This window comes from Antechinus flavipes, chromosome 3, assembly GCF_016432865.1.
Source record: "Antechinus flavipes isolate AdamAnt ecotype Samford, QLD, Australia chromosome 3, AdamAnt_v2, whole genome shotgun sequence".
NCBI classification, from domain to species: Eukaryota; Metazoa; Chordata; class Mammalia; order Dasyuromorphia; family Dasyuridae; genus Antechinus; species Antechinus flavipes.
The window spans coordinates 262337043-262353402 of record NC_067400.1 but is presented as its reverse complement, the minus strand read 5'-3'; the positions used below and the strand labels follow the sequence as shown (position 1 = coordinate 262353402).

Genomic DNA, 16360 nt, shown 5'->3' with positions numbered 1-16360 from the left:
AGAAATTTCCACACAGGGAATTCCCTATGCTGATAAAATCAAAGATCTGGACCAAACTCTCTTGAACTCTCCAAATTATAAGAGACCTTAACGAATTATGGGACTGAAGTTAGGAGAAACAGAAAGGTAAGGCTTAAAAGAGTAACACAAGTGATGATTGTAGCCATTGGAACAAATGAGATCACCAAGGAAAGAATAGAGAATATAGAACAAAACCTTAGGGATGACTACATGGGATGAAGAGTTGTGTCAAGTGGCAGATAAGATCACTTTCAAATTTAAGTCTATGAATCAATGAATCCCTTCCATATCTTTCCTAATAAGTCAACCTACCCTCTACTTAAAAACTTAATAATGAAGAACTTGTGACTTCATTTTTTTTTTTTTGGGGGGGGGGCAACAGAGGGAATTTGGAGGCAACTGCCACGATCACACAGCTAATAAGTGTTAAAGTCTGAGATAAGATTTGAACTCAGTTCCAAGATCCTGACTCCAGGGTCTACTGCATCAACTACATACTTTGAACTTGTGACTTCATAAGGATGCTTGTATTCCACTATTAAGTCCAGTCTTATATTGAACCAAAATTCTCCTGTTTTGAAATTTCTATCCATTGATACTTTTGAAATTTTATCACTTCTTCAGCATGAACTTCTATAGATCTATAAAGACAAGTGTTTCTCTTTAGTTTCTTCTTTATTTTAAACTCTCTTTGAATAGAGTGGTTCATTACTTTTCCACTAAGATTCCCTGCTTTATGAATGTTCATTTAAGGTCCTTCTTGAAATTATATCCAGACTTATCACTCTAATTCACTTATTGCTTTACAATTTAAAAATGATTTTCATATATCTGAATCTCACAAAAAAAAAAATCTAAAATTAAACAAGCATTATTATCCCTCTCCTAAAATCAGGAAAAAACTAAGACTCAGAAATTAAATGATCTGCCCTTGACCATAAAGCTAGTAGCTGACAAAACCAGAACTAGAACTTCATACTATGAGATTTCTGGTCTACTGCTTTGTGCTCTGACCAGCAGACACACCATTTATTATGTCTCCAGCCTTTATACTACTTTTAGCATAGTATAAGAATACATAAAAATTATAGGGCTAGGTATGTGGCAACACTGTGCTAAGTGATGGGACACTAAGAAGCAAAAAACAGTCCCTGCCCTTACAATGCTCACAATTTAATGGGGGAAAATGCAAGCAGACAAATATATATAAAGTTAAGCTAAATAGGACAAATAAAGGACAGTTAACTAAGGGAAAGCACTGGAATTAAGAGAGATTCAGGAAGGTTTCCTGTAAATGAGACTTTAGTCTGGACTTAATGGAAACCAAGGAGGTGAGTAGTTGGAGCATAAGAAAAGAGCCAGGAACATGAGACAGTAAGAGAAACTCTTGGGAGCCAAGAGGCAAGTGTCCCTGGATTAAAGAATATGTGGAGGGGAATAAAATGTAAAAGGACTGGAAAAGTATGAGGGGGCTAGGGCATGAAAGCCTTTGAAGACAAACAAAACATTCTATTTTGCTCCTAGAAATAACAGAGAACCACTAGAGTTTATTGGGAGGGAGTAGGAGTAGTGACACATCAAAGAAAATCCATAAAGATTTTATCTCCATAAGAATGATTAATCAGGTATTCTCTGTACTTACTGTAAATGATGTTTTAAAAGCCTAGATAGAAAAGTTTGTGTTCATTTTTGTCAATTTTCATTTTTATAGTTCTGACTTAGCATTCTAATCCATTTGCACTATGAATCCATTTGTTCAGCCATCAGATCAGTTACTTTCCCTGCTTTATGGCCATAACAAATACAATTAGCATACTTTCTATGGTTCTTTTAAGTAAATGATAAAAATGTTGACATGTTCTGTGTTCTATGACATTTACCTGAAGGATTCCTCTCTAGGTAGACACTATGAATTACTATCAATTTTTTAAAGTTTTCAAACACTTGCAAACAGACCTAAGTGTACTAACTATTTCTCTAAGGGTAAAATAAGACACTTTGGATACACTTTTTAACCTCAAGATGTTATATTTCAGGTATTCCCTTGATTTCCCAATAGCTGGCACTATTTGTTTTTAAAAGAACCCATATTTGACTGGCACTACATCCTCTTCAAAGTGCTCATAAATATTCTTACTAGTCCAATATCAGGATCCAATGTTATGCTCACTTATCTAACATTTCTGAAAACCAGGACAATATTCATCTGTCACTAAGCTGCTGGCAACTCTTATTACTTCTCCACAATTTCTTAAATATAATTGAAAAGTGCTCCAGGGCCACATAATGGAAGGGAGGGAGGAACTAGTCACTTTTTTGGTAGTTTTGAATCTTTAACTGGAAATGGAAATTTAAAAGTTCTCTTACTTATCTCTTCACCAACTTTGGGTTTTAATCATCCTCTCATAATAAGAATTTTTATCTTTTCATTTTGAAGACTATTATTCTTGAAAATAGAAAATAAAAAAAAATGATCTAAACAGCTCTGCCTTTTAGCTCTCCAATAGAAGAGTTTCCTCTTCCTTCTTAATATTCTAGTTTCCAAAACTTGTTTTACTTGGGTTTTTAAAAGCAGTTTTCTCCCAGATCTCAGTTCAATCTAGAATTTAGCCCTCAAATTCTTTTTTCAGAGGCTCTTGTTTTCTTTTTGTATTCATCCTTAGTCTATTTTTCCATTTCTCCTTCCCCTACATGTCCATCTTTCTATCTCTAGTCTCACTCTTTCTCATCAGAATTATCAGCAGCTATAAGGATAGAAACTTCTCATCCCTCAAATCATATTTCTCTTAAGAGTCTCTAAATATATATCATACCTCAATCCAAAAAGCAAACACATTCATAATACTCACTGCTGGTATAGAAATGAGACATGATGCAATCCGCATGAACATAATTACATTGAAATGCATTAAATGTTATAATGCAGAAGAGATTATTCAAATAATTATGTGACCTCTTACAGCCAATCAGAAGATGAAAAGGTTAGAAAGCAAATTCATAACTAATTTAAACATACCATAAATCAATTTTGAACCAAATTCTGGGGAAGGTGGGGAGGGAAGGAACTTACCGCACATTTTTCCACCTTCCCAGCATTATTAGCCCATTTTACTAAAGCTAACAATCGAACAAAGAGCTGACGTGTCCGGCTAGCAAACTGCACGATTTCTATTTTCCTGTAAAAATAAAGCATAATTGTAGGTAAATAGAAAATATCAGAATGTATACTTTATAGCTTGTTTGGTTTGAATATGAAAAATCTTACCATTCTCATTTAAAACTATAACAAAAAAGAATATCATTTACAATAAAGTTGTAAGCAATTATTTCAGTCTAAATCTATATTGTTATTATTTCACTATTTCTAGAGGCACAATCACTTCAGAAAGCTTAATTTCCATCATGGGTAATAAAATGATAAAAAAAAAAATTCAAGAACCGGACTACTTCATGTTTGTTTTTAATGCAGATTATAGTTTTTGCTAAAAATTGTTTTTAGAATTTTTGATTACCATGTGAAATCAGCTGTTAATATACTTTGATTTAGCTAAACAAAGGTCTTTAGCTAAACAAAGGTCCACATTTAAAATTGAAAAATAATTATATGTTTTTCAAAGCAAAGTCATTTAAATAAAGATTCAATCAAACATTTATTAAATGTCTAGTATATGTATATAAACATGAAGATACAAAGATGAAAACAAACTCTGACTTAAAGAAGATATAAAGATGAAAACAAACTCTGACCTCAAGGAGCTTAAAGGTAAAGACATACACATAATTATATACAGAACAGGTACAAAACAAACCCAAAGTAACATTAGAGGTATATTACTAGCAATATAGGAAAGGTCTCTTGTAGAAAGGAGCACTTGAGTTGAGTCTTAAAAGGTACCAAGAATTCCAAGAGATGGAAATGAAAAAATATATTCTAGACATGAGGGACAGCCCATGCAAAAGTCATGGAGGTATTAGATAGCACGTCATGTATGAACAATGCTAAAAAGACCATTCTGGCTAGTCCATGAAGTGCATGATGAGGATGAATGTAAAAGAAATTTGTAAAGGCAAGTTAGGCTTAGATTGTGAAAATCTTGGAATGTTAAACCCAGAAGTAATGTTAAATCCAGAAGTTTCCAGCTGATTCTAGAGCTGACAGGGAAACACTAGACTTTAGTAAATAGAGAGGAAGTGAAGCATTAAGAAAATCAATCCCTTTAGCAGCTACGTCCAATAAAGTTTGAAGTGAAGAAGACTTGGCGAGACCTGCAATAGTCCAAGTGAGAGGTGATGAAGATCTGAATTAAGATGGCAGCTATATGGACAGAGAAAAGGAAGTTTGTTACAAATGTTATATAGGTAGATATGGAAGAATATGGCAACTTAATAAAGTAACTTGGGTAGTATATATAGATTTGGGAGTCATATGGATAGAGATAATAAATGAAACTATGGGACCTATTTAAGATTGAGTGTAGAGAGAGGAATACCCAGGCAAGAGACTTGGGGTACTCTTACAGCAAAGGGGTATGATATGAAGCAGACCACAAAGAGAACAAGTGAAAGCACTATTACAACAGTCCAGAAAGGAGAATTTATCTGTCAAGAATATAGTACACTATTGAGAGGTCATGAACTTGGATGAGGACTAAGAGGCTAGTAATTTAATAATTAATAATAATGAGACAATTGGTAACTTTGGAAAAGTGATGAGGTCAGAATTCAGACTGCAAAAGGCTTACAAGTGAAAGGAGGAATAGTGACAAGCATAGACAGTGTTTTCTAGGAGTTTGGCTGAGAGGATGAACAGAGAAAGATGACTGAAGGAATAATAACGTCTACTGTGAGTTTTTTAAGGGAGGGAAGGAACCAGTAGAGAGGAAGAGAAAAAGTTTAGAGAAAGGGAACATGAAATGGTTATGAGGACAACTACTAGAGAAAATGGGAGGAGATAGGATCAAGGATACTTGTAAGAGGGGGCTGACCTTGAAGGGAATAGCCTCCTTTTCAGGAAAAATCAGAGTAAAGGAGAAGAAAATGAAAAGAGTCTTTTAAAGGCATGAAAACCTGAGCCTTTCTACAAAAGCCTTTGAAAAACATGAAACCAGGTCATTCTGTACTTATGTCCCTTCTTTAAGATAATATTGCAATGGAAATGCAACAACGGATAAACTAAAAGGACTTTAAAATTGTCACATAACTCTTTACCCATAATTAGATGTCATTAAGCTTTTTTGAGGACAAGGGCTGTCTTTCTTTTCATTAATTTTCCAGTGCTTCACACATTGCCTCGCAGGTAGTTAAATATTAAGTATATGTTTACTGACTAGGATCAACAGATTATATGATGATATCCCAACATATCAACCTGCCAGACACAGTAGATTGTATGTACTGAACAGCTGTATACTGTTCCTATATAATGTAAATTCTGTAGGCAAATAAATGGAGAAGATAAATGGAGGAACCAAACTATCTTCTGAGCTCCTCTAATAATAAGGTCAAGGGGTAAGAATTCGAGGGTGAAGTAAAGTGTTTTAATTAAAAAAAAATTGGTTCCTGATCCCCACAAATCCTCTGCATTTGCACAAAAAAAAAAGTTTTTATACATTTAAAAGTTAAGTTCTATATAGGCTACAAAAAGAAGAGGGCTTTACTTAAAGGGCCTTAAAAAAATTCTTATTATTATATGAAGTTTTCTTTTAAAGGTTCTATGGATTGTCTTAAAGATGAGTGGCTAAAGTAAATCCAACTCCACAAAAGGAATTTTTGTCTATATCTTGTTCTTATGAAATGGGAATGAGCATAGGTGAATAAATAATCTGAACTACATTTATGATCAACTCATTCAAGAAGTTTATAGGGACCACATATTATAGCCCCATCTACATTTATTTGCTAAGTCTGTTCACTAATGCTTTTTCTTCACATAACATATCAGTACAAAGTCCTAGGTATATTTAAGTTGGGATAGAAATAAGGATATCTTTAAAACTCACCTTTCCACATCCGATTTCCTTGGCAGTCTAAGGAAACAAAAATATTTTAATTATATAAATATCACTTTTGAATCAAAACATTACACTATTTAAAATGTAATATTGCATTATAATACCTGTCATTGTATACAGCAAAGTCCAATTTGGCTAACAACCTGATTTTATTTTTTAGGAATATAAAATTGCATGCAATACAGGCATTTTCACAAGTTTGAAAATAAGGAAAAATTAAAATTTTCTCTACTCGAAGTACTTCATTGGCACTTTTTATGCTAGTAATCAATCAATAAGCATTTATTAAACACACCCATTATGTGCCAGGCGCTATGGCACAAGTTCTGCTTAGTATGACATTTCTTTTAACCTGAAGTGTTTATATATTCAGGAACCATAGGCCCATAGGAACAAGAGTTAATTTCATCAAAAGAACTATAAATATGTTCACTGGAAAAAACTATAAATATGCTCACTCATTTTCTTTAACTTTTGAACAGATTAAAATTGTGAAGACTATTCAATGCACAAAAGGATGAAGGTTTATACTTTTTTTCTGTAATAAAATTGGACATAGACAAGATAATACATAGTTGCAAAACTTACTGTATTTCCATGATTCGACATGAAAGCAACTGAGAAATGACTGTAATTAGAACTACTTATATATAAACCAAACTCCTTAAGCTTTTCGTTTCTTAGTAACACTCTAGTATCTATAATCAGCAACAGAATCATAGTTCTCCCCATCTCCCAACCAAACAGAATTTAATCCTTATCTGATTAAATCCATGGGCAGTCCCCTAAATCTTGTATTTGATACTCCAACAGTAGGTTCCTTTCACTATGTATTTTCCCTTCCCTGCAATTTGGTCATTTATTTGAAAGCTCCAGAATAGTGTTCTACAGTCCAACAGCATCTCTTCCTCCCCTCCTCTACATGCACACATTCCTGGAAGTCCTAGGTACCCAAAAGCCGGGGAAAATAGAATTACTATGCTTCCATGATTGTGAGATGGTCAGTCTTAGAATTACTGAATGCTAACAATATTGCAAGAATGAGATGGTAAAAACCTAGATCACAGGACAAAGAAAAAATGAGTTCCAAGTTCCAGGCAAAGGACTGTTAAGGTGAGGTGAGAAATAGTACAAGTTAAGTAGAAGTGAGAAAATAACGGATCAACTATGTTCAAAGAACTGACAGGCTGGGTTGAACTATATGCCAGCATTGAAGTAACTGATAACTATGACTGAGATAATCTAAGTCAATTAAAAACAAACAAACAAATACACCCATGAAGCACAACACAGTTTCCACAGGCCTGGGAGCAGGTAAATGCTAAAGTCATTTTCAGGAAAAAAAATGGTGGGGGGAGGGGGATGACGACTTTAATTTTCTCAACAAAGCAGGAAATAAGGTCTTCTTCTGGGTGGGGGGGTGTGTAGTGAGGGAAGAAGGAGAGGGAGAGACAAAGAGAGGTAGGGAGAGAAAGAGGAAAGAGAGAGAGGGAAGGAGAAAGAATGATATGAGGAGCTTAAGCAGAGAAAAAAGTTCTGGAGCAGCTACTACAGGTTAAATTTTATTATTAGGGTCTAGATGAGATTAGATAATTATACAGTTAAAAATGATTAATTAGACTATTATTGAAAGGAGAAATGCGAGACCAGAATTAGAATGACTGGAAGAAAAGAGGGTGGGGGAAGGCACTAAAAAGTCACGTTGAGAACACAGACTCTGTTTTAGAAAGAGTAAGATGGAATGAATGGAAAAATAGTTATGATCAGAAAAATAAATTTATTAATTCAAACTAATAGAGAAGAAGAGTTCTGAAGAAAGTGAGAGCTGGGGTGGCTGAGATATAGTAAAAGCACAGCTATAGACTTGAAGAAGTTGGTGAAATGGGAGGCCGAGGCATTCTAAGGGACATCAGTGTTACAGTCCCTGAGTTGAAGGATAGGGGTTAGTATAAAGAAGACTGGGAGCCAAGTACTGAACTACTTGAGAAAGGAAGGAAAATAAACCTCCACTTAATGACTTGGAAGAAGATTTAGATCAGGTAATGAAAGCTGGAATGAACACTTCAAAAAGGGGAGAGGCTGCCAAAAGATGGGGGCAGAGAAAGAGGTTTGGAAGTGGTAGTGAGGAACAAGCCAGTAAAATTACTTCTGAACTAGTGTGCAAAGAAATATTAAAGTGAGCATTTGGTACTTGAAAGAGTGGTCAAGGACACAATGTCACAAGCGAAGCTTCTTAAACTGTGGGTCTCAACCCCATGTGGAGTCACAAAATTATGATTATCAGTAAATATTTAATTTGTATACTATTTTACCTAGTTACCTATCCAGAGTTGAGGCCAAAGGGGTTGCAAGTGGAAAAAGTTTAAAAAGCCCTTTCTAGAGGAAATCAGATTTCCAAGAGAACAAAAATATAGAAAAACTAAAAAAAGGAGGTCTAAGATTAAAAGATCTCAATATGAGTAAATAAGGTGTCATCAAAACCAAAATAACATAATCTTAGGCTATGATAAACTTATTGTCCTTACTCAGGAGGTGATGATCATCCTATATTTTGCTCTGCTCAGACCGTAATTCAGTTGTTACTGAATTTTAGGAAGGATACTAAGGATGTGGCACTCAAAAGAAGAGGGCAATAGCAACACTCAGAAAGGAATTGGAGACCACATATAAGAATCAAATGAGTTTTAAACAACAGGGAGCTTTAATTTAGAAAAGGCCAGATGATATGATAGCTATCAAAGAATGCAAATTATCATTTGGAAAAAGATTATTTTGTTTCTCCCCAAAAGACAGAACTATATAGTAAGAGGTAGATACTGCAATAGCAGATTTTATCAGATTTTAAAGAAAAACTTTCTAATAACTAAAGCCTTGGGAAATAAAAGGTTTCCTATCATTGGAGGTTGTCAAGTAGAAACTGAAAGATCACTTTTCAGGGATATTGTGAAGATATATTAAGTACTTTCTAACTCAGATTCTGTATCTAAATTAAAAAACAAGATTCTAGTTCTGACTTTATTACTGATTATCCATATGACTTTATGCAAGTCACTTAATTTCTCTAAGACTCATATATCTATTAAATATTACAAATTATATTATGTTGGAATATTATTAAATATAGAAAATATTTTATAGGTCTGGATCACAGGATGTTTTAAGAATCAAATGAGATGATTAATGTGATATCATAGAGAAGTATGTATATAAAGAAGGGAAAGGGACCTGTATGTGCCAAAATGTTTGTGGTGGCCCTGTTTGTAGTGGCTAGAAGCTGGAAAATGAATGGACACCCATCAATTGGAGAATGGTTGAGTAAATTGTGGCATATGAATGTTATGGAATATTATTGTTCTGTAAGAAATAACCAGCAGGATGAATACAGAGAGGACTGGCGAGACTTACATGAACTGATGCTAAGTGAAATGAGCAGAACCAGGAGATCATAATATACCTCAACAACGATACTGTTTGAGGATGTACTCTGATGGAAGTGGTTCTCTTCAATAAAGAGAGTTAATTCAGTTTCAGCTGATCAAGGATGGACAGAAGCAGCTACACCCAAAGAAAGAACACTGGGAAATGAATATAAACTGCTTGCATTTTTGTTTTTCTTCCTGGGTTATTTATACCTTCTGAATCCAATTCTCCCTGTGCCACAAGAGAACTGTTTGGTTCTGCACACATATATTGTATCTAGGATATACTGTAACCTATTTAACATGTAAAGGACTGCTTGCCATCTAGGGGAGGGGGGTGGAGGGAGGGAGGGGAAAAATCGGAACAGAAGTGAGTGCAAGGGATAATGTTGTAAAAAATTACCCTGGCATGGGTTCTGTCAATAAAAAGTTTAAATAAATAAATAAATAAATGAATATTTTTTTAAAAAGAGAGAGAGAAGTATGTATACAGAAATATACAGTAAGATTATTGTTCTAATAAAGACTACTCTCAGTTGTTAAAAACTATGCTCTGCATAGCATGAGTTCTGGCAGATCCTAACAAGATGAAAAGTCTTCAGTAGAGCCAAGTGAGAAAAGTTCTCTTCAAGAACTAATCTAATTAATTTGGAGAACTTTTATTACCAGAAAATTAGCCACCAGATGTCTTTCAGTCATAGCACCAATCTACCAGAAGGGCATTTGATGGGACATCACAGATCTGATGCCATTTAAAAAGAGAACCAACAAGTATATTGGAGAAAAATGGGAGTTCAAAAGATCAAATCTGTGATTTAAGCAGTTTCAGAACTCAAATGTATATAGGATTAGGTAGCTGAATGGGATCTGAGATCACCTTGATGAACTCCTTCATTTTATAGTGAATACAGGTGAAATATTGAAGTCCAAAGAAGTTAAGTGACTTGCAAAAGGCCATACAGATAGTAACCAAATCTGGGATTTCAACACAGGTCTTTAGACAAAGGAAAGCAACCAAGTGACCCATTTTTATGATGTCAGATACATCAGATTCATCCACTGTCTTTTTTCTCAGAAAGAGACTATGACCAAGTTCTTCTGACCCTTTATCCCCAAACCATGCACTTTAAAAGTATTACTTTAATCTGGGATTCAGAAATGGCCTTATAAACAGATTATATGAATGACCAACAGATACCTAGAAGGGTTTTACATGAAGCAAAACTTTTTGTTCCATAACAGGAAATTCTTTTTTTGGTCCGACCTATAATTTCACAAGTGTGAGGGGATTCTCCCTACTAAGAGAATCAACAATTGTTCCAAAATTATACAATCTGGAAGGAGTTTCCTGAGGTTTGGGGAAGTGACATGATCTCAGAGTCACTAAGAGTCAAAGGTAGCACAGACTTCCCTGACCCCAAAACTTTCTATCCATTATGTGACTGAGCTATTACACTTAAAATGTAATTGGTAGCAAAGGTAAGAGAAGGAAAGATTCAAATACAGGATGATTAATCAATCAATTTTTTAAAAAGTATTATAGGGCAAAAGGAGATTAAGGGTTAGTTAACACAAAGATCTTTTACTTCTTCATTTTGCCTGGAGCCTTAATGTGTCAGATAGAAGCAAGAACATAACCACATCCTCTAAGGCATCTAAGAAGGATCATTTGTTATAAGTCCTGGTTGTTCTCTTCAACTTAAGTCAACAAGGACTGTGGTTTAGAAATTTCAACTTTCTTTCAAGAATTCCTACATGCCTCGTGTTCAAACCCACTGCTTCACAAAAGAGTAATAGCACGAACCTTTAGAAAAAGTTTACAGATATATAAGATATGGTTCTGCTTTCTCCAGAAGAGAACTTTAAAAATCGATTCTATGGGGATAAATTTTAATGTAGAGGGAAAAAAGTCTAAAATATATATGCTACAATTCTGAAATCTGCATCTGCCAATTATAACATAACTCACTTCATAACTTAATTGAATGGCATTAAGATTCCTACTTTATAAAATTTCAGGTGAGGAAAAAAAAAAAAAACAACGAAAAATTCAAGAATTTCAAAAACTCAAAAAATCCTCCCCCCCCCCCACCCATTTCTTCACAAAGTACAATGCCCAGATCGTTTATTTACACAAGTTGCTATAGAACACTTAAAGGCAAATTACTTGGAAAGAGTTGGACTTGGTCAGGAGTATTTAGTTCAAAAGTGAGCTCAGACGCTTACTAGATACGTGATCGGGGCAAGTCATTTTAAGTTCTGACTGCTCATTTGTAAAAGAAATAACCTATTTTCAGATCCAAATCATTGATCCTCTAAGTTTAATAATTAGCCTGCTGTAACAAGTAAATGAACATATTTATTACCTTAATTTAAGACTCATTTAGAAAAAGAAAAGATGGAAAAAGTCAGAAAGATTCCCTCTCCTTCCCTTTCCCCACTTCGGTGCTGGAAGAAAAAAATGACTAGACGTACCAGGCAGAAGATGACAGACTCGTCCTTTTGACAGACGGACCGCTTTTCTAGTCAAGGGGATTTAGGGGATGGGGCTGGTGAGCAGGGGACAATTTTCGCTACGATTGTACTAAAGCGCCCACTTAAGAAGCTTTCCTGTTGTGTCCCGGGAAAACCCCAACGATGCAAGTGCTGCACAAGACTGCGTGCACTCGCGCCGGAACTGCCCAGGGTCGCGACAGAGGGGAGATGAACTCGGGCTGGCCGGAGTGGGGGGAACAGAGACTCCTGGGCGGAGGATGGGGGGGCACTTACAGGTCTGTCAGCACCATGAGCTCCGCGTAGGCCCGGTGGAGCAGGAATTCGATGAGGGTGCTGAGCCGGAAGCCCGGGCTGGCCGCCGCCGCGGCCGCCGCAGCCACCGCGGCCCCGGGAGGAGGAGGTGCGGGCGCGGACGCGGGGCCTCCGCCGCCGCCGCCTCCGGGCGGGACCAGCTGGTGACTCTCCAGCTGCACCGGAGCCATGGCGGCTCGCGCGGGCAGGCGCGGGGGCGGCTCTCGTGCGGCGGCGCCGTAGAACGCGGTTCGGGAGACCCGCCTCCCTCCCCCGCTCGCCGCCGCCGCCTGGAACCCGGGACTGGCGCAGCCGCCGCTGCCGCCGCTGTCGCCGCCTCGGCTCGGCCTGTCGCCACCCCGCTTCTACCTAACGCTGCCCCGAAATGGAGTGGGGACCGGGGCGGACGGAGGGAAGCCCCGACCCCATTCAGCGAGGTCGGGAGCTGGAATGGGGACGGTGTAGGAGAAAAGAAGAGAAAGGGTCGGAAATAAGTAGCACCGCCACTGACTAGAAGCAACTCGCCCTAGAGGCCTCGGCCTCCATGTTGGCGGACCAAACCGGAAGCGTTTTGTAAAGCGGAAGGGGAACTTGTAGGAGACTTCCGACAACAACTTGTGCTTGCTTTCGCCTAGGTCCGTCATGTCTTTGCGCCGGGGGGCGTGGCCTGGGCGCAGCAGCACTCGCGGGGAGGGAGGAGATGTCGCCAGCAGCTGGGCAAAAGCCGGTTCTCAGGGGCGGAGAATGGAGCTGGGCTGGGCTGATAACTGGAGAAGCGTTGGTGCACAGGACCCAGTCCTCCTCTCCCATCCCCCCTCTCATTCTGCCTGACTAAGAGAGGTGCGGGTCGAGGCTGCTGCTCCTACGCCAAAGCCCTCCAGGCTCCTCTCTTTTCCCGAAGACTTGCTCTCCGCCGCCACCCTCCCTCTCCCAGACGTGCTTAGCATACCACTTTCGAGCCCTGGCTTAGGTTGTCTCCCGCAGGGGACCATGAAGATAATTTCTGGGGAATTATCGCTGTTGCCTTTCTTCCCTAGAGGAAACGTTAGAAAAAGGAATTCTCCATCCGCTTAAGTCTCAATTAGCATCGTTATTGTGATTAAATAAAGACCTGGGTATCGACTTATTAACCTGGGGGCTATGCTTTCGTTTCAAACGATCTTTAAATTTTTAAAAAATAATTTTGATAATTGTATTTCAGTATATTTGATTTCTTTTGTATCCTGTAATTTTATGCATTTGAAAACATTATGAGAAAGGGTTTGTAAGCTTAACCGGATTGCCAAAAAGTCCGGTCTTTTTTTTTTTTTTTTTTTTTTTTTAATTTGATAAATTGCTTGCCTTCTCAATGGGAGGGGAGGGGAGAGAAGGAGGAACATTGGAGCTCAGTCTTGAAAAGCAAATGATAAAAACTTTTCCCATGTAACTGGGGAAATGAAAATACTACAAAGAAAAATATTTTGATAAATTTATTTTGTTTCCTTTGTAATATGTATTTGATTCTATGTATTTAAAAACATATTTTGAGAAGGGATTCATCAATTTCACTATCAATTTCAATGAGGTCTGTAACACAGAAAATGGTTCTGACAGCAGGAAGGCCAAACAAAACAAATCGACATATTGTCTAACTCTAAAAATGTATGCCTTGTTCTTCTAGTCCTCTGTGAAAAAATGGGAAGCATTTATTATCAGGTTTATAGATCCATGTCTAGTAATTGGACTTATCTGAGATATTAAGTGTCTCTACATTTTTTAAACAAGTTGTAGTCATAGTATAAATTGCTCTCCTGGTTCTTCTTATTTCACTCTGCATCAATACATTCAAACTCCCAGATTTGAAGCATGACATGAAGCAAAATTAATTCATAAGTCTTTTCTTCATTTCTCCAAAAAAGACCTGTGGGGAATTCTTCCATTTACCTGGAAATTATTTAATTTTTCTATTTTATGCTATGAAGGGGTTACTTTATAAAAATTTAAAAAAAAATTCATCTGAAAGGACAAAAGGTCAAATATTTGAAAAGAGCTGTAATAGGAGATATTGGTCTGCATTGCACATGTAAAACACTACGCAGATAAATAGAAAAGTAAGGGAGTCCCTGATCTCAAGGAAAGACTTTTTTTTTTCCTGATAGTATTATAGTTTTCCAAATACATATAAAGATAGTTTTCAACATTCATTTTTGTAAGATTTTGTGTTCCAAATTTTTCTCTCTCCCTCCATTATCTTTTTCCTCCCCAAGAAAGCAAGCACTCTGATATAAACTAAATATGTACAATCCTTTAAAACATATTTCCATATTTACCATGTTGTGTAAGAAAAATCAGACCTAAAGGGGAAAAAACACAAGAAAAAACAAACAAAAGGTGAAAATACTATGCTTTTATCCATATTCAGTTTCCATGGTTCTCTCTCTGGATGCAGGTGGTATTTTCCATCCCAAGTTTATTGGAGTTATCTTGAATCACTGCATTCTTAAGAAGAGTCATCCATGACAGTTGATCAAATGATCTTGCTGTTACTGTGTATGATGTTCTGGTTCTGCTCATCATCAGTTCATGTAATTCTTTCCAAGCTTTTCTAAAGTCATCCTGCTGATCATTTCTTATAGAAAAATACTATTCCATAACACTGACATACCATAACTTATTCAGCCATTCCCCAAAATGATGAGCATTCACTCCATTTCCAGTTTTTTGCCACTGCAAAAAAGGGCTGCTACAAACATTTTTGTACATGTGAGTCATTGTCTCTCTTTTATGATCTCTTTGGGATACAGACCTAGTAGTGACACTCTTGGATCAAAAAGGATGTAGTTTTATACCCCTTTGGGCATAACACCAAATTGAAGAAACTAACTTTCTCATAGAAGAGCAAAGTGACATAGATAGAAAATACCATGGTTTTTAGTGTATAGAAATAAAGCAAATTGTAATGGATCATCTTAAAAGTTAATTCTATTAATAGAACTATATCTATTTTTGATGTTGAACCATTTGGCAGGCCAAGGACTCTGGTCCTTGATTTACCAGATCTTCAGTAATTGTAACTTCTGCAAGGACAGGAATGGTAGAATGTTGCAAAAGCAGTCAGTTTGCATTGACTCAAGAATTGGTTCTCTCGGAATATGTAAAAGCTATTGCATAGTCTCATGGGCTCAGGATGCTGGGCTGTCTTCATTGGGGTCTTTTTATATATATATATATACTTTTCCAGTAATCAGAAAGTTCTGAACAGGCACTTCTCAAAAGAAGAAAAGTTGTCAACTGTAATGGGCTGAGGCTCAAGTTGATGCACTGAGGTCCCAAGCTAAATAGTAATTGAATTATACTCTATTAATATATATGCTTGGAGAAAGAATGGCCTCCGCCCACTCTTTGTGCAAGTCCTAATGTGTTGTATAGGAATTGATATTTTTGGTGGGTGGAAGCAGGGGAGTGGAAAAGGAAGCGGAAGGAGAGACTGTTGGCTGGTGTCTTGACACAGCTGCTCACATTGCTATGGCGACTGTCCTTCACCTCCAATCCCCCTCTGCTAGCTGGCTTCCTGTCTGCCCATATTGCTATGGCAATCCTTCATCTCTTCACTTCAATAAAGATTGAAGATATTTCCCTTAACCTGAATTCCTGACCCTGGCTGATTTTAAATACACGATCATCACAGTCAACAACCATATGAAAAAATGCTCCAAATCAATAAAACAAATTTCTACTTCACACTCATCAGATTGGTAAAGAACAAACAGGGACAATTATCAGACAGATGTGATAGAATAGTCATAAGATGTACTGTTGATAAGAGCTATGAATTGGTATAGTTCTGGACAGCAATTTGGAATGATACCTGAGAAATACCTTTTGACCCATTTATATCACTATTAGGTTATATCACTATTAATTAAAAGATTAAAAGAGGAAAAGGACCCATCTGAACAAAAATATAGCTGCATATATATTTTATATTATTATATATAATGATATATATATGTAGCTGCATGGAACTAAGAGGAATGCCATTAATTAGGGAGTAGCTAAACAGATTGTACATGAAATTATGACTCTCCATTATATACAGTTTGGTTTTTTAAAATATATGATGCATTCAGCATGTTAGATGCT

The 16360-nt window shown here is 36.8% G+C and overlaps 1 protein-coding gene across 1 annotated transcript in view; it reads right to left on the bottom strand.

Moving 5' to 3' along the window:
* MED14 (mediator complex subunit 14) overlaps positions 1–12444 on the bottom strand; it is a 60256-nt gene extending 47812 nt beyond the window's left edge. Inside the window, exons 1-3 of the mRNA XM_051985025.1 lie at positions 12221–12444; positions 6021–6047; positions 3092–3197 (exon numbers count right to left, since the gene is read on the bottom strand). Coding sequence (XP_051840985.1) covers positions 3092–3197; positions 6021–6047; positions 12221–12429 — 342 coding nt within the window. The 5' untranslated portion in view covers positions 12430–12444. The remainder of the gene's footprint in view (positions 1–3091; positions 3198–6020; positions 6048–12220) is intronic.
* Positions 12445–16360: the final 3916 nt, after the last annotated feature.